This window comes from Benincasa hispida, unplaced genomic scaffold (genome assembly GCF_009727055.1).
Source record: "Benincasa hispida cultivar B227 unplaced genomic scaffold, ASM972705v1 Contig179, whole genome shotgun sequence".
Lineage (NCBI taxonomy): Eukaryota > Viridiplantae > Streptophyta > Magnoliopsida > Cucurbitales > Cucurbitaceae > Benincasa > Benincasa hispida.
This window is the reverse complement of record NW_024064356.1, coordinates 824,734-850,365: the sequence shown is the minus strand read 5'-3', so window position 1 is coordinate 850,365 and position 25,632 is coordinate 824,734. Positions and strand designations below refer to the sequence as shown.

Genomic DNA, 25,632 nt, shown 5'->3' with positions numbered 1-25,632 from the left:
AATAACAACAATAATTTATGAAGCAGAGGAAACAAGGGTGGAGAGAGAGGAGAGAGAGAGAAGATATATAATTTTTAATTTAAAATATCATGTCTATTTAAAATAATAATAATAAATAATTTATTTTTCTAAAATAAGTTTAAAAAGTAGAGTGTTTGTAGAATAAGTTTAAAATATCATGTTAATATTTAAAATAATAATAAAAAATACTCCACCCTTTTAGCCTATTCTAAAATGTTACATTTTAGAATCTTATGGATCAAATGAATCAAATGTGCCTATCATTGAAAATTTATTTTTAAAAAAGTTGGATGTGAAGACATCTATTGTTCAAAACGAATTGTTCTTTAAAAAAATATCTTATTGGACCTATCCAAACATACACTAGTACGAACATATACTCCTGATCAAGTGATTTAGAATTCATTTTGTTGTGTTTGAACTAAAAAATGATTGTTTTCAAATAAAGAAAAATTACCCAACGTATTTACAAATATAACCAAATGTCACTACCTATTAATGATAGAGAGCAATAGACTTCTATTGTTGAACGATAAATTTCCATCATTCAATAATAGAAATCTACTGTGATTCATTGTTGTTTATTAATGATAAACAATGATATTTTGTTATACTTGAAAATATCTTTAACAGATTTACCATTCAAAACAATTGAAAACAAAAAGATAAATAGAATTTTAAATTTTGAGATGTGAGTAATAAATCATTAAACTTCTATTTTTTTTATCATATAAATTTATAACCTTGAATTGTAAACAAAAAAGGGGGGAAAAAAGCCTTTAAAAATATTTAATGAAATTCTCCCGCTTTCAATTTTGCCTTAGGCTTCCTTTTAATCCAAAGGACAGCATCACATCAGTTCTAATATATCTTGCATTCTTTTCCTTATCTATATATATAAGGATTCTGCATTACAATTTTAGGCTAGTATTAGGCCTGGCTGCAATGTTCATCAGTTAGTTTCAAAAGAAATGAACAGAAAAAGGAAAATCATAAGAGATGTGGGGAAAAAGAAAACAAGAGTTGAATTAAACTAAAGAGTATAATATCATAGTACAAATTAAAAGATCAAGGCATCACTTTTTTAGACATCAAAGTGATGCATATTCTTGTTTTCAGCAAAAGAAAAACTGACTATCTTTTGCAGATGAACACACAATGCAACTCTTTTACAAGGCGAAATACGAATACCTAGCAGAATTATTCAACTTTGGAAGATGGATTTGATCATTTGTCACTGTCTTCCTTGGGGGGGTTTTCTTCATTCTTCTTGTCCTGAAACAAGATTCAAAGTTAATTTTACAATTTTAATCTTCAGGGTACTTTGTGTTTCAATGCCTGGAAGCAACTAACCTCTGGCTTCGACTGACTTTGCATGGAAGCCAGTAAATCTTTAACCGATGGATCATTTGGATCAACCCCTGGAAGCTGTAGAACATTTCCATTGAGTTAATTAAACGTAAACCAGAGATTTGGAGGCATCTTTTTCTATATCAGTGAGAAGTATTTACAGGTTGTTGAATTCATACCGATGCAAGAATGGACGATACGAATGACTGGTCTGCCAGTAATTTACTCATATCAGGTTGGCTTGTTGAGTCTTTAGCATCCTCCTGCACGGACAACTGAAGAGCTGCAACCAACCAGCAACAAACGAAGATGAAAAAAGATAGTTATACTGATAGTTATACTGCATATTCAATTCAAATGCAGTAATTTTTGTTCCAAGTGGCCTACATATTAACGGAAGTCAAATTTCGATGGAGAGAATTGTTCTATTCCATTGCACTACTTGCAAATGATTCAAGTCTACTGAAAGATTAGCAGGTAAGATGAATGCAAATCACAATCAGGCAAATTATAGTGCAGGTGTAGTGCAGTCTCTGAACTCATGATGGAAGCTTTCATAGAACTATATTCAATTCGAGTAATTTTATGTATTTGGAATACCCTTAAAGTTAAAAATCTAATTACTAAAGCGCAAACAGCCAAACCAGTTTCCTCAAAAGGTTTCTTGAATGTGAAGGAGCAACATGAGACGTTGGAAGAAAAGTACACTACACACCAAGAATGATTAAATTGAATAACCTTACCAAGAGCTAACTCTGGATCCATTGCTGCATCTGACATTTCTGTATCCCGCATGTCATTACTTGAGGCAGGATCTTCCATCGACATTGCAAGGGCTTGTTGTAACAGAGCATTCTCATCCTCCTGTAATCAAATCCAGAATGAATACCAAAACATGGCACATACTTTTACTTTCATTAAAGTTGTGGCAGTAAAAAAAATGTTGCCAAGAACAAAGTAGAAAATAAGTATTAAACATTCCCTCCAGTGCCCTCCAAAAAGGTGGGAGAGAAAGCAAGATGTGCAAATAACATAAGGGTCGGAGGAAATATTTGAAATAATGGACATTCTATTTGCATATTGCAGCATTTGAACTTATTTAATTTAAGAAAAACTAACCATTGGATCGCTCGTCTTCTGAGCATCAGAAGATTCAGCACTAGCACGTTCGTTCATAGTTGTATCCTGTGAGCCAGAGGGCTGTTCCCCTCCTTTTTCCTGCTTTGAAGTCTCCTCAGCAGCTCTCTTAGCAGCTGCCTCCTGTCTAGCTCTTTCCTCTTCCATTGACACTCGAAGTGCAAGTGCTAGTTCAGGGTCTAGGTTGGGATCCACACCAAAATCAAAACCGGCCCCACCAGCTGAAGCTGCAGCAGCAGCAGCGGCAAATCCACTTCCTCCCTCCCCATCACCAGTGAAGATTGGAGTACTGACATAGAAGGAGAAATTGTGAAGACATATGGAGATAATATTTTACTATGTCAAACAATATGGAACAAATGGAAACAATAAGAATCACAGTCTCCTCCAATCAGAGAGAGAGAGGGAGAGAGAGAGAGAGCAACTGACCTAATAAGTACATCGGAAAGAGCATTTGGACCTGAGGGAACGTGAACAATGTGACTGGAGTCATTACTATTTACAGCTGAAAGAAGGGCTTCCAGCTTCTCTGGCTTACCATCATCTTCTTCACCAAAATCAATAATATCTAGTGCCACATTGTTCTTTTTTAATTTCTTTCCAATCATCTCCAACAACTTTTTTTCTTGATTGGCAGGACTAAGAAGACATAAGGTAGATGATGTAAGAACAATCAATACCTGGAACGGCAGAATAAAAATACAATAAAAAAGGGATTGACAAGAAGTGCCTACCTTCCCGCAAAAACAATAATTCTTTGTTGCTGCTTCTTATTTTGACGATGCTTCAGAGCCAACTGGGCCACCTGAATCCCAGCAGCCAAGTTTGTCTCTCCACCTATCTCTAAACCTATTGTGCAAAAAGAAAGATGTTAAGTTTTATAGAGAAAGCTAGAAAAAAAGATCAACAGCACTTCACGGGGCAATGGGGATTATTGTGCAACCCATTATACACCAAATCTGATGCATCAAAAGAGTGAAGACCCAGGAATTTCTGATAACCAAAATGCTGTACAATACCACCTTGATATTGGACAGTACTCACCCCTAAGAATATTTGGGATAGATGTTTTTCTTTGGGGAAAATATTTAAAGAGAAAATCATATCAACAGTAATCTAAGATGTCATTATTCAGAAAAAAAATGACAGAAATACAAGGAGAAATGAACGAACTGCACTAACAAAAGTAAACTCATTGACTCCAATAGGGATCAAACTAAGAGTTATCACGCATTACATCTAATCCATCTAATGAGGGAGAATAGACCATTGAGCATTATTATAACAAAAATTATTTCCAATGTTCAACTTATAACATATTTTATACTTACCACAAGAATTATTCCCAATGTTCTAAATTAGTGCTTATAGCACCTACTTGAACAGTTAAAATAAGAACTCTATCAGATTTACTATTATTTACTACAGAAACTACACGTAAAAAATTTTCATCAGAAGTCATCTTCTATATATATACTCACATATGTTAAATGTTGTTTCTGTTGATAAATAATCTGCTGCATATACATAGCGAATAAAATGCACTCTAAAATGTCCAAAAAGTCATACGACGGGGACTGTCACCCTCCAGAATAAGTGAGGGAACAAAAAGGCTGGTTTAAAAGTTTGCCAAAATTTTCAATGCTATTTATTTATTTGTTTTTTAATACTAGAGATACTTAGATGCTGAAGAAATGACAGCCATACGCAGAAACGATCACATATAAATATCTTAGTGCCTAAGTTTTCATGTACTACTTCTCAAGAAAAAAAAATCCTTTAATAGAAAATGCAACAAATCTGTCATAATATTTTAAGAAGCCTCAAACCTATTAGGTAAGAACAGGGGGAACTTAAAAAAAAAAAAGGCAAGTAGATGAACTAACCGTGCATGCACGCTAGAATCTTGCCAAGATCACTTGTAGGAGTTACCAAAACCCGAACCCCTTTTCCGGCCATTGTAAGAACTCCTACTGTATTCTCCGGGTTAGACTGTTAACAAAATAGCAAACGATCCAGTACATTCATCAAAACTTCAGAATCATATATTAAGAAAGAAGGCAATATGGGTTTAACAGAAAAAAAAAATCCTCACCCAAATAACCCTAACTCGAACTCAATTCCCAGATACCTGATTAAAACCCCAAAAGGCAACAGAGGCAAAAGAGATAGTAGAAAAAATTTTATGAAATTCAACTCCAATCAGGGTATATTCCTTTCCTTCTTATGTTTCGAGTTCCAAAGCAGAGAAATCGATGAAGTACCTGGGTTTTAGCTCCACAAATGAGATTGACGGCATCGGCTTGAGCTTGGAATCTGGAAGGAGCATAATCACCGTTCCTCATCCATTCAGAATTGTCGATGCAGATCATTGTCGCCTACCCAAAAGAAAGGAAAAAAAAGTTTCATATCCATGGAACCCTAGGTCGTTAAACTGAGTTGAGAAGAATGAGATTTGAAAGACATAGGGAAAATTGGATGAAATTTGCAATATGGAAAAAGAGAATAGTGATGAGTAAGCACCTCGAGCACCATTGTTGAGAGATTGAAAACAGCCAAGAAATGGAAGGAGTAAGAAAGAATCGAAGAGAATGGAGAGGTTTCTTGCAGCAGAAGCCGGAAGGTCTGGAACTGAAGAAGCGTTTCACAAGAACTCAATTTAAAGATATGCCTTCTAAATTATAATATTTAAGGGGTTGTAATCTTATTTAAGGGGTTGTAATCTAATTTTGGAGAGTTGTTTTCAAATAAAGTAAAATAAATCAGAATATTCGTCAATATAGTAAAGTATGGATGGGATGGACAGCATATTAATAGACTACTATCATCTATCATTGATAAATTCAACATTTTACTATATTTGAAAATATTTGTTATTTAAAATCATTTTTCAAATTTTTTTAATTGATTAACAATATTTTTTTCTCTAAATTTTCATGAAAATAACAATTTAATCCCTGAATTTTTATCAGCAATAATTTAGTTCTTGTATTTTTAAATTTGTAATAATTTAATCTCTAATCTTTAGTAACTAATTATTTAGTCTCTATACTTCACAATTTATAACAATTTAATCCATATGGTGATAATATGACAAGATTAAATAAGTAATTAGAATATGACATTTGAATATTCTCATAAGTAATTTGATTCTAGGTCAATTTATCAGTCTACATGTCTAAGAAGTTTCATTAAATCATACCAAGATTTTTCGGAAAATTTGTACGAGTGACCTAAAAATTGGGCCCAAAATGTCAAATTACCTATTTTTAAAAAATAATGTCAATTGGCCCTCTGTTGATATCATCGCCATACCAAATTACGTAAATTGCCCTTACTTCTTCGTCTTTTTACCTTTTTACTGAGAACCCACCAAAACTAAACTATTCTTCTTTCAGATTTTTCAAGGCTAACGGCTTCGTATCGCTCATAAACGAAAAAAATATTTCCGGCTTGCAAATGATTCTACTGTCGTTGACGAATCGAATCTTATCGGTAAATCTTTCAATATGGTTTTTTTGTTTGTTTGTTTTTTGTTTTCGATGTGTTCTGTGGTTGAAGACAAGTAGAAAGAGTTTGTGAGCGAGATAAGTGAGAGTGAAATCGGTAGAGCGACATCGGAGAGAGCGAAAGTGAGTGAGATAAGTGAACCTATGATTTTTTTTGTTTGTTTTTCTGGTTTTCAATGTGTTATGTGGTTGAAGACGAGTAAAAAGAGAGAATGTGAAGGAGATAAGTAAGAGCGACACTGGAGAGAGCGATGTCAGCGAGAGTGATTCTAGTAAGAGCGATTCCAGTGAGAGCGATTCTAGCGAGAGCGAATCCAGCGAGATTTAAACAAAATGTTGTTCTACATTTTTTTTTTTTCTGAAGGAGTTTACTGATTGAATTTTTTAATAAATGCAGGAGTGATTTAAAAAGGCTACACGTTTCAGAATAGCCGAAGCCGACCAATTTCCTGGTCAAGTAACCAGCTTGGCCCACATTGCTAATGCAAACAAGATTGTCAAAGAGAAGTTCACACCAACGCAGTTGGCCATGTTCAAGAGAACAGTTTTTGGGCGATTTATAGACGTTGATATGGTGTTTAACAGCCCAGTTGTCCATCACATGTTGCTTAGAGAAGTGAAGAGGAAAAAATCAGAATCAATGTCATTCTCTGTCTGTAGGAAGGTTGTCACCTTTTCGAAGGATGACTTTTTGGTAATGACTGGTTTGTGGCAATCCCCATCACGAGTTGATCGGAACCAGTAGTCCTTATATGAATTTGCTATCAAGTACTTTGGTAATCGAGTGACGAAGGACACTTTACACCTCCATGAACTTGAAGAAAAATACAAGGACTTAGAGTTTGAAAATGATGATGATGTTGTGAAGATCAGCCTAGTTTACTATACTGAGATCGCAATGATGGGAAAAAACAAACAGAAAAATGCAGTCGACCTCAAACGTTTCAAGGATGTTCAAAACTTGGAGTACTACAATAGTCTTGGTTGGGGTATCATTATTTGGGAGAGGACATTAGATGCCCTAAAGACTGCGTTGAATGATAAGAGCAGTCTATACAAGACGAGGGTCAAAGCAAATAAAAATTACGTTGTGAAGTACTCCTTACGTGGATTTCCACAAGCGTTTCAGGTAAAATTGATTAACATAATAATTGTGTTGTTTGATCTAACATTATTATTGTTCTTAATATATTTTAAATTTTATTTAGGTATGGACGTACGAGATTCTAGTTTCATCGATAGCTGGGAACATTACGGGGTGAAGGAGTAAGATGGCTTTGCCCCGCATATTACGATGGTCATGCTCCCACTCAGTGTCCTTCAAAGTACTCGAGAGAGAGATATTCGAGTCTAACAATGTACGTTTACTCTATGCATAATATGTTTATCTGATTGTTAAATTGAACTAACCAATTTACTGGGTTGTTAATGTAGATAAAGATGAAAGAAGGCACTGTGATGTCAGATGCTGAAAGGGAGTTTCGGGATACCCTAGTGGAACGACAACCTATATTTGAGCTAGGTGCGGATGATGATAGTTTTGAAAATGGCAATAGGTCGACGAGTGAGGGGGATAGTCCTGAAAGTGAAAGTGACGATGATGACCATCGTGGAGATGATAATGATGAGGTTGTCAGGGTGGAGGGAGGGGATGAACTCGAGCATTCTGAGCACGAGGATGCTGAATATGGAAGGGTGGAATGAGGGACATACACACGTAGTGATGATATATTCCATGATATGATGAGGAACGTACACGAGGAGGACGAGTTGAACCAAGTTGATGTCTTTCTTGCGGACTCCGATACAGAGCGACCTGTGGATGAGGAGTGTCCTGAGTGTGTTGCCCGCCGCAGGGAGGGAGCCAATGCTGATGAGTCTATTTATTCGTACCTACGGTCTATTGACAGATCACTATCGAGTTTGGATGGCCGTATATCGAGTTTAGATAGTCGTGTATCCAGTATGGAAGAAAACATGACTAACATGAAAGGGCAATTGTCGGCCATCCTGTCATTGTTGCAGTCTATGTGCAAGGTTTGCATCATTTTATGTCTTTATGTGTTTAGCTTTTACATGTTCGTGAACTCACCATTTTACTTTACTAATTGAAGGGTTCCACGATGAATGAGAAGATGACCAGGTCACCCATCCCATCTTGGGATCCCAATACGACTGTGACTGCCTCTGACACTCCCATCCCCATCCCCTCTTTACAGCCTGATACCACCACTTCACCTACTCCCACCCCCCTGTACAACCCGATACCACCACTGCCACGGCATCATCGATTGACGTTGAACCTATACAGGCCGACGTCCCATAAACAGAGCCCGACATGTCTACCTTAATCACCATGCCACATACAGAGGCTGACATGTCTGGCATCCCAGAGGTAGACACTTCTGGGATTGTTACGACCACAGAAGAAGTTCCATTGGTGAGTAATTTATTGATCAGTAATCTTTGTTTATATTTTTATATTTCTTGATGAGTAACGTTTTGTTATCTGTTTATGTAGGAATCTCGAAGAATTAGTCATAAGAGAAAACTGGTTGATAAATATACACCCCCGGCCCAAGTAAAGAAGAAAAGTGTGGCTAAACATCCTCTCCTAGGTGTAGCTACGTCAATATCCAGATCGATCGTCACATATAACGTAGCACACGATGTTCCACACAATATCCTGACAAAAATGATGAGCTAGATCTCGGACGATAATACAGACAACGAGGTTCGAGAGAACTCCTTTAAACCACTCACCAAACAATTCTCAAGGAATTGATTACCCCGAATTCGTTGGTCGAATGCGATGTAAGTATCCTAGTCTTTACGTCTTTACATGTTGGCTATCTTGTACTTTTACTAACATATTATTTTTTTTGTTCAGACCATAAATACTTTATTTTATTTTATGAAAGATAAATTTTATACCCGGCCCGACATGTGCATGCATAAGTTCACCATCTTGCCAATTGGTGTAACAGTAAATTTTGATATTTCGTTTCTTAACTTCTCATTTCGTTAAGTTTCCTGGTCTTTACTTCTTTACTTAACTTCTCATTTTATTTGACAGAGTCACATTAATGCTCGTGGTGGGGTATTTAAACGAATAAAGAATAAGTCACTTCTGGAGGCTACCCTAGCTTGGGAAGATGAAGACACGTATAAGGACTACGTCAACGATAAATTCGATGTCAAATGGCCAGATGTGGATTTCGTTTATATGGCAATGAATATCAGTGACCACTGGATGGTCCTTGCAATGGACATTAATAGAGGCCACATATTCGTGTTCGATTCACTTCCATCATACACACCAATGACAAAGCTGGTGAATTGGCTAGAGCTATTGACGGTCACAGTACCATCCCTACTTCACTACTGTGACGTGGATCGATCGAAGCCGGACTTATCCACAGCCCGTTGGAAAATCTCGCGACCTATGAACGTCGACATACAACATGGGTCGTTTGATTGTGGCATCTTCGCAATAAAACTATTGGAACACCTGGTGATTGGTGCTGATCCATCCGTAATCACTCAGGAGAAGATGAGTAAATATAAGATGCAATTAGCGTGTCAGCTATGGGCAAACACTCCATATTTTTTATATGTATATAACATTGTATTTTTTATTGTATTTTTTATGTATGTAAAAACATTCATTGTATAATTGAACATATATTTTTTATAAAAGTTCAATATCAGAATTTTATCAGAACATGCATTTTTTATGTATAATGGAGCTACTGCTCTTTTCATTGTATAATTGAACATATATTTTTTATGAAAGTTCAAAGTTCNAATTTTATCAGAACATGCATTTTTTATGTATAATGGAGCTACTGCTCTTTTCATTGTATAATTGAACATATATTTTTTATGAAAGTTCAAAGTTCAAAGTTCAATATCAGAATTTTATCAGAACATGCATTTTTTATGTATAATGGAACTACTGCTCTTTTCATTGTATAATTGAACATCTATTTTTTATGTAAGTTCAAAGTTCAAAGTTCAATATCAGAATTTTATCAGAACATGCATAATTGAGCTGAGAACATTATATGGTTCAAGGTCCGAAGTTCAAAGATTGAGAGGGCGAGATGTTAAGAGAGAGCGAGATGTTCAGAGAGAGCAAGATTGTAAGAGAGAGTGAGATGTTCAAAGAGAGTGAGATTGTGAGAGAGAGCGAAATTGAGAGAGAGCGAGATGTTCAGAGAGAGCGAGATTGAGAGAGTATTTGTTATTCATTTTTGTTACAAGTATGAAGATTGAGAGAGTATGAAATCATTGTTTTTTGTTACAAGTATGAAGATTGAGAGAGTATGAAATCATTGTTTTTTGTTACAAGTATGAAGATTGAAAGAGTATTTGTTATCCACTTTTGTTACAAATATGAAGATTGAGAGAGTATGAAGTTATTGTTTTTTGTTTTCAGTATGAAGATTGAGAGAGTATAAAGTTATCCATTTTTGTTACAAGTATGAAGATGGCTATTATATAAATACTCCAGCTTGTTATTGTTTTTTGTTTACAAGATGAAAGTATAAAGTACGAAGTGTTACAAGTATGAAGTATGAAAAACAATGAAGTATGTTATAAGTATGACGTATGAAAAAATGATCAATGGTATTTATAACTAAACTGGATGAGGGGTGTTTATGTCTCAGTCTCCAGCATTTTTGGCACATCGCACGGTTGTAAGCGGTTCAGTACAATTTTGGCGGTTATGTCCATTATTCCCACACCGACCACATTTTATTTGTCTGCGAAATTCTCCTCTGGATGGTATTCTTCTCACTCTTTGTCGCCCAGCTTGTGGCACAAACTTTGGGAAGGATAATCTTTTCTACGTATCCAGAAGGTCTTTTCCATTCAGATATGTGGCCAAGTGGATTTATAGGCTCCGCATACGCAATCATTAGAGAGTCCACTGTATAAAATCGACTGCAAAGACTGTGGATGGGTATATTTCTTTCCTGTCTCTTATACACATCTAGATGTGTATAAGAGACAGTCATTAGAGAGTCCACTGTATAAAATCGACTGCAAAGACTGTGGATGGGTATATTTCTTTCCTTGGCAGCAACAATTGCATGGGAACACGGGATACCAAGTGAGTCGAATTCTTTACACGTGCATTCCTTCGTGTGAAGATTGACAATACCGTCCAATCGATTATCTCGCACGTGTACCCGATAACAATCAATAGGCTCCACCCGATATCATCTGCCCTTATCAGCTTCACTCGCTAATCGGGTTTCACAGTAGTCAGAGTGCAATATCGTTCGAGATGCCCAGTAATTCCTCCGTTCGTAAAACCACGATTGGAGTATTCCTCTAATATGTTCAATCAAGCATACTATGGGCATTAGTCGATACTCTTTAGTTAAAGAATTAAAACACTTTGCACTGTTGGATGTCATGTTATCATATCTTCATTCTATTTGGTAAACCCGTGCCCACCTTTGAAGACCAATGTCTTTCAAATATTTTATGACAGCACCACTCTAAAACTGTGGAGTTCGTCCCATTTTGTCTGGAACTCTGTCATGCGAAATGGCCTTGCTGCATCTCTAAATATCCCAACAACCGTGCTATCTTTAAAGTTTGTAACCAGATTCTATTCTATATGCCATGTGCACAATCCATGAAATGTTGTGGGAAAAAATGCATGAATAGCATTGCCGATAGATACCATTTGATCAGACACAAACACCAGATTATCGGGTTCTCCGATACTGCATTTCAAGTTTGACATAAACCATTTCTATGATCGATCGGTTTCATTGTCCACTATAGCATATGCTAGTGGGTATAATTGATTGTTCTCGTCCATAGAAACCGCAACCAACATGGTGCCTTTGTATTTTTCTTTCAAGTGCAACCCATCAATAATAATACAAGGCCGACAGCTTGCAAAACCTCTAATACAAGGCCCTAATGCCATAAACATATACTTGAAATGCATCTCATCTTCAAGTTCGATCTCAAAGACTATATCCGGATTCTCTATTTTTAGCGCTTCTCCCTAAGCATGTAGTATGAAGTATGAGTATTCTGGAGTACCTAGTGAGATCATACGCGGCTTCCCTTGCACGTCACGCTTTATCATAACTTATGTTCACGCCATAATCTCTCCTGATATCCTCAACGATATGACAAGGTTTACAAATACGTCCTATGCCCGTGAACTTATCTTTGATGAGTTGACCAACAACCGTAGCAGTTGCTTGTCTATGGTCGTGATTCAAAATTCCTATGAAACATGTGTGCGAACTGTAGTACTTTATGATCTTGAATATCAGACCCTTCCATTTTGACTGCACAAAGTCTTCACTTACATGTCTCCCCAATGCATTTGACAGCGAACAGAGATTTAGTTGATTTCCTAACCTTAAATTCAAAATTTCTGTTGATGGACAGAATAGATAATCTCATTTTCAAGTCCTTTTTGCTAAAAAATAGTTGACCAACTTCAACATCCTCTATCCCAGATGAAGAGGTTCCAAGTATAATCAACTCTGTCCTATGACTTGAAGACGCAGATGGTGGAACCACTAAAGCTACTGTAGAACGATGCACATCTCCATGATAACGATCTATTTCGTTCAATCCTACTGGTTGCTCATTCACATCCACATCCACCGAAGGACCACAATCCATATAATCGAATGTTGATGGTACAGTGTTGGTAGACAATGAATATCAGTGTTGGTAAACAATGGAATATCATCCTCTTTCCGACGAAACTGATATGATTCCTCGTATTGTCTGTGTCGTCTTCTTTTCTTCTATTTCAATATGGTATCAGAGCAAGGTGATGAAACCCTAGCCCCGATAGAAGAAACTCAATCATCAAATTTGATAAGTGAAGGTACGCTGACTAATGAGTCTGTGATTCAAGCAGCAGTTGACCGCTATCTCCGAACCATCATCCCAGGTGGCTCAGCCGAACAGATCCAGCCGGTGAGCCGAACAGTAGGTGGTGAGCTTACTCCAGCCGGCGTGCCGATTAGCTTTCAGACTCAGCCGTTCCAGTCGAACACCATCAAGGAAGGTCTCTTCGCTTCGCACGCTCTCTAGCCGACGCACATGAGCGGTTCACAACCGATCGAACCCTCATCTTCGCACGCGACCGTCTCAGTTTCGCACGTCCTCCAGTCGGCGCACGCGAACGATTTACAGCCGATTGGTCCCTCGGCGTCGCACAGAACCGGATCTGTACCAGACGATCGTGGGTTTGCTCCAGCTGCCAGGTCGGGTCAGATCAGCGCGATTTCTTCAACCTCGCAGTCGATCGCCGAGCCTTCTGTCCGTTACCCACCATCGTAGTCGTCTGGGAGCAGCGCCGGTCACCGGTTGCCGAACTTTGCCGCTAGTGGACTTCCGGCAATAGCTTCTTCACAGTACCATGGTGGACAACTTCTTCCTCATGTGTATCCAGTTCAGCCTCAGTTTCGAATGGGTGATTCCGTTGAAGAAAATCCCATGGTTTTTGGACAGAAAAATTCTAGATTCTGAATCTCATGGGGAACTCCAACAACAATTTGTTAGTCTCCAGCAACAGATGGCCGCCCTTGGAGCCAGATTGAATGGCCATGATTTCTTCCAGATGTATTCAGAAAATCGGTATCAATGTTTCCTACTCTTCTTACTACTAATTTTTTTATCTGGAACTATTGGAAATTCTGCAGGAATGATCACGGGAGAAAGTTGAATGGGCAAAATTACTTCTTTGGTCCCAAACAATTAAAATGGTTCTTGAGGAGCGATAAGTTTGGATATTTGACAGGATAGATACCACGACCAAATCCTGGGGATCCTCAAGAGCGTGTCTGGAAGACAGAGGATTCTTTGCTCTGCTCAATGTTGATCAGTAGCATGGAACCCACAATTGGGAAACCTTTACTCTATTTAGCCACTGCCTGAGATATTTGGGATGCAGTTTGACGGTTATATATCGAGGCGTCAGAATGCATCCAGCCTGTATACTCTACGTAAACAGGTTCACGAATGCAAACAAGGGAGCATGGATGTAACGTCATACTTCAGCAAGATGTCATTGTTATGGCAAGAAATAGATCTATGTCGGGAGATAATTTGGAACTGCCCACAAGATGGAATTCAATACTCCAAGAATGAAGAGTTGAACGTGTGTATGATTTTCTTGCTGGATTGCACCCGAAATTTGATACAGTTCGTAGTCGAATACTAGGGCAGAAACCAATTCCGTCTCTCATGGAGGTCTATTCAGAGGTTAGATTGGAAGAAGATAGATCGCGTACAATGAACGGGCTGGGTGTTACCACTGTAAAGTCAACTGCCTTCAAGGTAAAGTCCGCTGGAGCTGATGGTGACAAACAGAATAGTAAAACACCCCCAGTATGTAAGCATTGCAAAAAACAGTGGCACACAAAGGATCAGTGCTGGAAATTGCATGGTTGCCTTCAAATGGTAAACGTCGCCCTCCGAATGACAAGTCAAAATCTGGGCGTGCTCTAGTGGGTGAATCAGTTGAGGGGGCTGCACAACCTCAGACACAGCCTCCAGTGACCAACCCTGGTGATTTCAGGTACCATAGAGATCGAAACAGTTGCTCAATCAGGTAACCCTCAATCTTTTAGTTTCCTTGTTGAAGGGAATGAGTTATGGATTCTAGATTCAGGAGCGACCAATCACTTAACTGGCTCATCCGACCGGTTTCTCTCATACTATCCAAGTGCTGGAAATGAGAGAATTCGAATTGCGAATGGGTCCTTCACTCCTGTTGCTAGAAAAGGCAGACTGTCGGCATTTCAGGGATTAACTCTACAAAATGTCTTACATGTGCCCAAAATTTCTTATAACTTATTATCAATAAGAAAAATAACAAAATATTTGAACTGTAGAGTTGTCTTCTCACCAGATACTGCTTTGTTTCAGGACTTGAGCTCGAGGAAGATGATTGGCACTGCCCGATATGACAGAGGCCTATATTTCCTTTCTGCAAATGCTTCCTCCAGAAGCTTGTTTAGGACTAGTCTTTTATCTTCATTTACTATGTCTAAAACAAATTATTTATTGTGGCATTTTCATCTTGGACATCCTAATTTTCAATATATGCGATATTTATTTCCTCATTTATTCCATAATGTGAATGTTTCTTCATTATCTTGTGATGTCTGTATACGTGCTAAACAACCTCATGTATCGTTTGTTTCTCAGCCCTATAAACCTACTAGCCTTTCCACCTGGTCCACAGTGATGTTTGGGGTCCCTCAAGCATCTCTACCCTGTCTGGTAAACGGTGGTTTGTAACTTTCATCGATGACCATACCCGACTCACATGGGTATATCTCCTTGCTGATAAGTCTGAGGTTTTATCTATCTTCAAATAGTTTTATACCACTGTTTTAACACAGTTCAACACAAAAATTGCCATTCTTCGAAGTGACAATGGTCGTGAGTTTGTCAATCATACCTTCCAGGAATTCTTAGTGTCAAAAGGGATCATCCATCAAAACTCGTGTGTATATACTCCACAACAAAATGGGGTAGCTGAACGGAAAAATCGCCATCTCATTGAAGTTGCCCGTTCCTTGATAATTCCAGCATCTCTCCTTTCGTACCTGTGGGGAGATGCGATTCTTACTGCAGCTCATCTAATTAATAGAATTCCTTCACAAGTTCTAAAGTTTCAAACCCCTCTTGAGTGCTTCAAAGAGTCCTATCAGTCTACCCGTCTTAGTCTTCAGGTTCCTCTTCGTGTGTTTGGGTGTACAACCTTTGTTCATACTCATGGTCCACACCGGACTAAGTTTGCTCCACGAGCTAAAAAATGTGTGTTTGTCGGGTATCCCCTTCATCAGCGAGGCTATAAACTGTCTCTTATACACATCTAGATGTGTATAAGAGACAGGTGTACAGCCTTTGTTCATACTCATGGTCCACACCGGACTAAGTTTGCTCCACGAGCTAAAAAATGTGTGTTTGTCGGGTATCCCCTTCATCAGCGAGGCTATAAATGCTTTCATCCGTCTTCCAGAAAATATTTTGTCACTATGGTTGTCACGTTCCTTGAAGATAAACCGTTCTTTCCCGTTAGTCATCTTCAGGGGGAGACCACGAATGAAGAAGAGACTAACAGTTCCACGTACTCCGTACCCATTAGCCTCAATCTTGAGCCTAGTCCTAATATTCCTGAACCTGAGCCTAGCCCCAATGTTCTTGAACCTAGTCTACCTAGTCTTGAACCTAACTCTGCTCTTGTTGTTCCCGTGTCGGTTCTTCCTATTAGACAAGTGCTCTGGATAACATACTATAGGAAGAATCTCAGAAAGGAAATTCAGGAAACCTCTGGTGTTCCATTGGAAAGTATCCAAGCATCGGAACCAGCTTAGGTTCAAGATCCTGTTGTTTCAGAGAAGAGTCTTGAAGAGAAGTTTGAGAACATAGAAAACGATGAAATGAACTCAGAGAAGGTTGAAACTTCAGGAGATAATAAGGTGCTGAAAGATCCTCAAGAAGATGCAAAATTGTCTCAAAAGTTTGATACTGAAGAGGGACAGACGAAAATTGACGACTATGATACTACTTTGGATATGTCAATTGCTTTGAGAAAAGGAACCAGGTCATGTACAAAATACCCTTTGCATAGTTTTCTGACCTATAGTAACTTATCTCCTGGTTTTAAGGCTTTTACTACTCAGCTGGATGCTCTAGCAATACCTGCCAGTGTACATGCGACCATGGAAGTTCTCGAGTGGAAAGCAGCAGTAATGGAGGAAATGAGAGCTCTCAAGGCAAATAAGACTTGGGAGTTAGTAGCTCTCCTTAGAGGTTACAAAACAGTTGGTTGCAAGTGGGTGTTCACAGTGAAGTATAAGTCTGACAGAACACTCGAGAGGTATAAAGCCAGGTTAGTTGCTAAAGGGTTCACTCAGACGTATGAGATTGATTATTCAGAAACTTTTTCCCCAGTGGCTAAGTTAAACACGATTTGTGTTCTTCTGTCTGTCGCCGTAAATAAAGATTGGCCCCTACATCAACTAGATGTAAAGAACACCTTCCTAAATGGTAAGTTGGAAGAGGAAGTTTATATGAGTCCACCTCCAGGTTTCAAAGCTAAGTTTGGGAATCATGTTTGCAAACTCAGGAAGTCTTTATATGGGTTGAAGCAGTCCCCTACGGCATGGTTTGACAGGTTCATCGTGTTTATTAAGTCCCAAGGGTTTGTTCAGGGGCATTCTGATCATACCTTGTTTACCAAAAAATCACCCTTAGAAAGATTGCTGTGTTGGTAGTGTATGTTGATGACATCATCCTATCAGGGGATGACACGATAGAAATTACTAAGCTAAAACAAAGGATGACAGGTGAATTTGAAATAAAGGATCTTGGTAGTTTGAGGTATTTTCTAGGGATGGAAGTGGCAAGATCAAAAGCAGGAATATCTGTATCTCAGCGGAAGTACACTCTGGACTTGTTAAAAGAAACAAGAATGATTGGATGCAAACCTATTGACACTCCTATTGAGGTCAATAGCAAACTGAAAAGTATTCCGGAAGGAGTTCCTGTGAATAAGGAGAGGTATCAACGCTTAGTAGGAAAACTGATTTACTTGTCTCATACTAGGCCCGACATCTCCTATGCTGTGAGTGTAGTAAGTCAGTTCATGCAGAGTCCATATGAGGAGCACATGGAAACCGTGACTCAAATTTTGAGATACCTGAAGTCCACCCCTAGAAAGGGCTTGGTGTTCAGGAAACATGACACACGGAGCATCGAGGCATATACTGACTCAGATTGGGTCGGATCTGTGACTGATAGAAGGTCAACCTTAGGGTACTGGTATGGGAAAATTTGGTATGACGGAGTAAAAAACAGGGTGTAGTGACCTGAAGTAGTACTGAGGCAGAATATAGAGCTATGAATCTGGGAGTGTGTGAAGAAATCTGGTTGCAGAAAGTTTTATCTGATCTTCACGAGAGTAGTCTGGGGCCCATGAAATTGTGTTGTGATAAAAAGGCTGCCATCAGTATTGCGAATAATCTCGTGCAACATGATAGAACCAAATATGTGGAAATCAACAGGCACTTTATTAAAGAAAAGTTAGATCGCGGAACTATTTGTATTCCCTATGTACCTTCAGTCCAACAGATTGCAGATGTTTTTACGAAAGGGTTATCGAGACAGACATTTGAAGCTTGTATTAGCAAGTTGGGTCTTGCCGATATCTACGCCTCAACTTGAGGGGGAGTGTTGAAATACGTTGAATTAGCCCTAAAGGCATTTTTGTAATTTATACTATATTTGCTGAATTAGGGTTTTCCACGTAAACTCCTTGTGTCATCTTCTTTTCTTCTATTTCAATAGTTTGTCCACAGCCGTATCATCATAACTCACATTTCCAAACCTCATTCCGTCCTGTTTAGGCTTCAACGTTACAGCTATCTGAAGTCTACTAAGCTCTTCTCGCAAAAGAAGGAAGTGAAGATCATCATCATCCGTTATGCATTGTGGAGGGGCTTCAAATTCAAGATTATATTTAACTTTCAGGATAAGATCAAACTCTGAAGAACTGGCTTTTGTAGCCTTGTATATGCGATATTTAAGTTCTTCATAATTCACTGTAGGGGGCACAATAATTCATTTCAACTGTCCCCCAATATACGAACTTTCATTCTCATCCCAATCACCTCCAAATCGAATAAATAGACACTTTTTTGTCATCCTACAAAGCAAGAGAACATTTGTCATTAAGTTGTACAAGCAATTGAAGTGTACTCTTGCTCTCTCTCAAAATCTCGCTCTCGCTCAACATCTCGCTCTCTCTCTTACTCTTCCTCTTTCTTACTCTCTCCCAATACAAAATTTCGTAATGCTACATTTCCAGAAATAACACATCAAAAATAATTAAACATACTAAAAATAATTCACCTTTATGAAAAAGCTATTCCTTTCTGAGAAAGCCTCGTCTTGGAAATCCCCGTTTGAAAAATCTCCGTTCAACAAAACACCGTTGAAAACCAGAGAAGTAATCACCTTTAAAATGGAGTTTAGAGTTTAAAGAAATCACCATTGTATTGTGTTTAGGTATTATTGATTTGATTTGAGGCTTCCGTCGTGACATTTTGTCAAATCAACAATACACTAACGAGCAATCACATCAAACCAGGAAATTTCAAGCGAGAGAGTTTAATCAAACAAGAGCGAGATTTACCTCGTGAAGCCAGTGTAAAGGCAATTTACATAATTTGGTATGGCGACAATGTCAGCAGAGGGTCAATTAACATTATTTTTTAAAAATGGGTCATTTGACATTTTGGGCCCAATTTTTGGGTCATCTGTACAAATTTCTCAGATTTTTCTTGATAGAGACTAAATCATTACCAACTAAAGTTTAGGGATTAAATTATCAATTTCATGAAAGTTTAAGAACCAAATATATTTTTAACCAATCCTAATTGGCTTGTGCTTGGAATGGACTGAAATTGTTTAATTGTGTTTCTTTATTTTATTTACTAATTAAAATTTTATACTTAAAAGAACCCATTAAAAAATCCCAGACCAAAACTTAAACAACATAAAAATAGTAATTTTTTAAATTTCATTAAGATTAAAATATTTTTTTTATGAATACTTCTGAAGAAATTTAGACTATGTTTTTGTTGAAAAAAAAATCATCTTTAAAGTTTTGATTTAATAAAGTAATTTGTTTTTAAAAAATAACCATAATCTCGCTTGCAACAAGATTGACCCAGAGCAAACGAAGATGAAAACAAAGACAATTTTCAAAAATAAAGAACCAAAAAATATTAAAGTGACCAAAATAAAATTTAAATCTAATTGCAATAATAAATTCACACCATAGGCCTTTCTTATTTTTATGTAAATGAGTCCCTTTTGGTACATTTCTTGATATTGAACCAGAAGTTCCAACCTCTCAACACTAGGAAAAACAGAGCCAAATTTCTTTTTGAGTTGCAATGAACACAAGCTCAAAAGTAGGCTTAATACAGTGGAAAGAGACTCGAGCAGTTTTGTTTTAGATGACTGCCCTCAATGATCCTCATTGCCTTCATTTCTGTTGTTGGAAGTAATGTGAGGAGGACTAGAACTAACAGATATTTGTATGTCCGTGTCGTCCGACGAAGCTGGCTGAAGCAACTGGGAGAAATGTGTGCATTGCGCAGCATTTGATGTGCTTCCTTCCGAGCAATTCACGGTAGTGTCGTTGATCACCTGACCGTGATCATCCATTGTACAAACAGAGGATGAAAGTGATGTTGCACCCATAAGTGTAACCGAGGAAGAAGCACCCGGCCTTGCCTTCACTCTTCTTTTCCATTGATGAAGCGAATTTCGGACATTCTCCGACACAAGTGATTTCTTGACCTTCGATCCCATCTACGGCAAGCAGATTTACACTAACTCAAATTGGGAGGGAGTTCGATGAGATTGGAGAGTTGAAAGATAGACCAACGATACCTGAGTTACTATAACATAGAGTGGGAATGTAATGAAGCTACACCAAAACTGAGTGATAACCCTGCAATGAACAACAATCAAGTTGTCAGACCACCAAATGGATTTATGATCTTTAATGAATAAAAGGAATAGACATACGTCGGTTACGACATATGTTTCGTTTGGGAGTAGGACATCACTTACCCAAAGGCCAATCGGATACCAACGTATGTTTCGTTATCCATGAAACAAGAAGGTTCCTTAATTTCCCACTGAAAGCTAAGATTTCAGTCAGTAAAAAAAAAAAAAAATACAATACCAAATCAAAGAATGAAACAAAAACCCAAGGTCATGACCTTCCCAAACAAGAGGCACTCCATTAACTACCATAACTAAAGCAGAGATCTCCACATTTGGGCTCAAGACAGGGAAAATGATATGGCAACATCAGTGAATAGAGATAATGTACTCCAACTTCTTAGTTGATTCAAAGTAAAAACTCAGTTATAAAGTTGGTGAACTGGTTCCGACTAGTTTTGAGAAAAGGAAACCAGACCACCTATAGTTTCTAAGTATAGTATATTTGGGGTTCAAGTTTGAGAGAAACAACATACGTTCATTGAATACTTACCAGGGACCAAATAAATGTAGCCATCTCAAAAGCATTCTGCAAAAGAAATGCAACTAAGAAATAAAAATACTACAGGATGAAGTACTACTCTAAAAGAAACTGGGTTATTTTTCATTTAGTAACCTGGAAGGATATAAATTGTATCAACCATAAAAGAAGCTTAGGCTTCCCAAACCAAAACAGCTCATCCCTTAAGTTAAAACGATAATATCCCCTTGGAGATGTATCCACAACTTCTACAGCCAACTTTACCACTACCCGGTGCAGTTTTGTCCCGATTAGCAGAATCAACTATTAGTTTTGGTTTACAAAGGCAAAATAAAAACAGAGATGGTATATTATTGTCAGAGTGAACCATTCCGAGGACCGGAACATAGAAACCAGACAAAGATGAACAGAAAGAACTTACAATTGCAGGGAGAAAGGAAAGCCAAAAGTAAATATTGCTTCCTGAATAAGGATGGTTCAGTCAGAAATCATAATTCAGCATTAACAAATAGGGCCAAAATGCAAATATAAATTTCCATGTTTGGATGACCCAGTAAGATTGAATTCAAATCAAGTTCTTCATGAAACAGCATTCATCCGATTGAAAAGAAATTTACTTTATTAAACCGATCAAAACCTTCTAAAGCTTTTCAGTTAAAGAATTGGGAGATCAAAGATTACCATGGAAGTTCAGGAAGATGCAAGCAATGGCATATATCCAGAGTGGCACACTGCACATCCAGATGAAAAAGTGATAAACCAGGTGATAAACTAATACTAAAGGAATCTAAATTTGAAACGTAATGGTATTTAATTTTGGTATTATGTTTTCAAAAAGTAAGGCAGTTTATCGACAGCTTTTATTTTGTTTTCTACCATATAAAACACTTTCCAAGTCAACCAAATGTCAAATGCAAAAAACAGATTATAAGAACCATCTTTATGATTTTGTAAGAACCATCTTTGTAGTTTTATTTGGTTAAGATTTTCTGAACATTTTTGACAAACGTGATTTGAAAAAGAAGAAAAAGAAGAAGTTGAAAACCAATTATTAGTAAACAAGCTAACAATTAAATTCATGGTCTTCTCCACTTCTAAATAATATGGATTTTAATTCCTAACAGATTTATAGACGGCCATCCTTGAGAAAGCAAACTTGGCAAGCTAGTAACACATTGTGGTAGCAAACATGACTGATACACAAACCTTTTGGTAGCAGAAAATCTTAAAATAAAAAACTGCAATTACATTTACACCTTATCATATTGAGCCATCACCTAATGAAGTATAGCATAAAGTTACAGAATACAACCTTATACCAACCATATCGCGAAATTCATCGTCCATGCTTCGAAGCATATAATTATGGAAGTCATATGATATAGGAAGTTCATGAGTCTACATTCCAAAAGAAAACAAACAAAAATAATAATGATAATAATAATAGTAAAAAGAAAGAAATAAACAGTGAAGTTAGAAAATTGGTAAAAGGCATGTTGATCTAACCAGCTAACAAAAATATAGACTTTTCCCTAGTGTTATTTACTATCATCCTTATACTCAGCATACAATAATGTGCTTTTTTTTGCACTGTGAGTATTCAATCTTCCTTGTAAACACCAACATCGATTCCTCATTTTAAAGTAAAAACCAAAATGGCAAAAATTACCAAATATTTTAGCCCTACATGGGATTTATCTTATGCTTTCTAGTCATCAACTTAATTATTATTGTAAATATTTTTGGAATGAAAACATAGAAACAACAAGACTACTAAGTACCAAAATGAACATACACTGATAAATCCCAGCCGCAAAGCCATGTAATCAGCTCGATTAATAGAACTCCAAAACTGGCGGCTGAAACAGAGCTGCAAGTTGGTATAATTAGCTTTAGAATCATTAACATAAGAACCACCAAGTTTTGAGTTCTCCATAACATAATAAAGTGATAGTGGTTGACTTGATTGTGAAGCTTTGTAATCCTCTTAAGAATAATCAGTTTGATAAAAGCAAGTGCAAACGAGAGAATTTGAGCAGTAGTGTAAATACACATGACCAAAAATCCATGAAGACTGAATAAACGAAAGATCAAACTTTCTTTTAGATTTGAAAACAAGAAATGGTAAAAATTTCTTTTTTCATGGAAATTGGTTTTTTTTCGTCAAGAGCTCAAAGGAAAACAAAGAAATACCAGCCAAACAAGAACTCTATGCTGACTCCATGGATGAGAAGTATGGTGAAAGACAAAAGTAGATAGTCGCCTTATGTTTGGTCCAGTTGATGATGCTTGTGCAGATTCTTCTCAGTTGAAATTATGAAAATTGTAGGTCAAAAATACATTCATTTCAAATTCTTCAATGCATCTGTCATGACTTAAACAAGTTCCAAAGCTTAGAAACCATAAGAATGATTTGGTGCAATTTTATTTACCTTGTGCGTTCCGAGTGGCCAAAGTCTTAGCCTCATTTTCCCACGCTCTCCAGCCATATATCTGAACAAGAAGAAGAAAAAAAAAAAAGCAAGCTTCAAGATGTCATGGAGATCAAGAAAGAAGAATTTGAAGGCAGAGTGATTATGAGATCACCAACCTTAATCATAGCCAGGGCAATGGCAATGAAGCTATACGAAACATGGGTGACACCGAGAACAAATATTAATCGATGAAGCTGCTCTAAACTTTCATATGAAGCAAACGATTCACGACCCTGGAACGCAAAATAAAGCCATATTGAACGACAATAAAATTTTCAATTCATTCTTGACTCGAGCCTTGTGATCAAACACTATGTTAAAATCACCACTAGCTCATAAAACAAAAACTCTAAATATATATATATTGAGCTAGTTGGGGGCCTTCCTCTTAGGAGTCCCCTCTAGAGTGTGGGTTTAACTCCAAATAATTATTCTAACGTGAATTTAACTATTTCAGCTAATTACTAACCCCTCGTTTGATGACCATTTGAATTTTGGTCTATGATACTTGTTTTCTAACAATTTCTTCACCATGATTTCAACATAGCCAAATTCCAAAAACAAAAACACATTTTAAAAACCACTTTTATAAGTTCTCAAACTTGGATTGGATTTCAAAAATACTCCTAAAAAGTAGACTAACATACAAAAAAAAAAAAAAAATTATTAGGTGGAAGTAGACTAGTAGTGTTTATAAACGTAATACTTGGTTAATGGCTATCAAACAGAGAACTTAATAATTCGAAGTTAAAAGAACTTCATCAAGCAAAGCATAAGAAGTACCTCAGGACAATACTCTCGTATCCCAGGATTATTATGCTCCCTTGGAACAGAAATGTTCAAGTTTTCACTTGCAATAGAAATATGTCTAACTCGTTTCAGATCAACCTCCAAAGCACAAGGATAGAAACGGCTGCTCAAGACAGACGACTTAACACAAATTCTTGCAACAAAAACAATCCAGTGACCCATCAACAATGAAAGAAGTCCAAAGAGCATCAGCTCTGCTCAAAAACAAAAACCCAGAAATATAAACCCAATCAAGAAACAAAACCACACAAATCATTGAAACAAATCAACCCAAAAAAAGGAAACAAAATTAAACACCCATCTTTTTCACCTTCTTTAATCTTCTCCAACGCAGCGAGTAACGATTTTCTCTTCGTCCTATCCAACCACTGGCAAAAAAAGAACAAAAGGGTCTCAATCAAAAGATTCAAAAAACAAGATTCCATGAAATACCCAGAAAGAATCGTGGTCGATTTTACCTTTTTGGTCCGTTTCAACGTGCCTTGGAAAAAGAATCCAAGAGAAACCATGAGAGTGACCACTGTGGCGAAAGCCCATGTGGGGGTAACGGCCAAGGATCGTCCATCTTCTCCCATTTCCGCTGCTCAGTCCGATCGATCAGTTCATCATCTGAAAATAACCATTTCAACCGTCTCCTCAAGTATGGGATTCATCAGAAGCAATCGCATTAATTGCAGCGACGAAATGGTGGGCTATAATGTAGCGAAAAACAGAGACCATCAGGAGGTGGGGGTCGGGAAATTTAAGAAGCCACCGAGCATTAGTTGTTTCAAAGCCAACGAGCAAAGTGGGTTCCACTTGGTGATTCTTCAACTGTGGCTCTGAAATTTATAAACTACGAATGTGGGTGCTTCTGTCGTTTTCCAATCCTCCATGATAGAAAGGTTAAAGAAATCATATCATAATGAACACAAAAGAAAAGAAGTATTGAACTCCATTTGCTAGTGTTTTGGGTATGTAGTAATTGCTATGGACTAGGGAAGGTGAAGAAATTAAAATGGGGAGAGCAGTTGAAGGATGATTAAAAAAAAAGATCAATCGGACATTGCAGCTGAAAGAAGAAGAAATAGACATTAATGCTAAGTGTTTTAGTTTGTCCGAAAGTGCATATTTTTTATGCCAACGAGAACGTACATGAAGTATAGAGCTTGTACTATCGACTTCGAGGTCTGAGGTTCAATTCTTTCATTTCACATTTTAATTCCAATACTTTTTTTTTAAAAAAAAAGAAACGGCATATTTTTATTTTTAAAAAATA

General features: G+C 37.3%; 2 protein-coding genes across 3 annotated transcripts; both read right to left on the bottom strand.

Moving 5' to 3' along the window:
- Window positions 1–1,021: 1,021 nt before the first annotated feature.
- LOC120068994 (26S proteasome non-ATPase regulatory subunit 4 homolog) lies at window positions 1,022–5,176 on the bottom strand. The gene is made up of 10 exons (XM_039020637.1): window positions 5,032–5,176; window positions 4,773–4,886; window positions 4,395–4,500; window positions 3,243–3,357; window positions 2,938–3,147; window positions 2,491–2,797; window positions 2,115–2,235; window positions 1,551–1,654; window positions 1,375–1,449; window positions 1,022–1,296 (listed from the first exon to the last, which is right to left on the bottom strand). Exons 1-10 carry the CDS (start codon window positions 5,041–5,043, stop codon window positions 1,249–1,251), a joined length of 1,212 nt encoding a protein of 403 aa, XP_038876565.1. The 5' UTR covers window positions 5,044–5,176; the 3' UTR covers window positions 1,022–1,248.
- Window positions 5,177–19,850: 14,674 nt separating this feature from the next.
- On the bottom strand, window positions 19,851–25,326 carry LOC120069013 (MLO-like protein 4). Of its 2 annotated transcripts, XM_039020669.1 has the most exons (15): window positions 24,833–25,326; window positions 24,685–24,742; window positions 24,348–24,568; window positions 23,681–23,797; window positions 23,523–23,583; window positions 23,284–23,390; window positions 22,886–22,960; window positions 22,403–22,488; window positions 21,772–21,821; window positions 21,512–21,552; window positions 21,226–21,393; window positions 21,103–21,138; window positions 20,676–20,743; window positions 20,493–20,553; window positions 19,851–20,411 (listed from the first exon to the last, which is right to left on the bottom strand). In XM_039020669.1, the coding sequence occupies exons 1-15, from the start codon at window positions 24,947–24,949 to the stop codon at window positions 20,064–20,066; spliced, it is 1,614 nt and encodes a 537-aa protein (XP_038876597.1). In that variant the 5' UTR covers window positions 24,950–25,326; the 3' UTR covers window positions 19,851–20,063. The 2 variants fall into 2 exon arrangements, with proteins under 2 accessions (XP_038876597.1, XP_038876598.1); XM_039020670.1 differs by lacking the exon at window positions 21,226–21,393 and having other exon boundaries at window positions 24,833–25,323.
- Window positions 25,327–25,632: the final 306 nt, after the last annotated feature.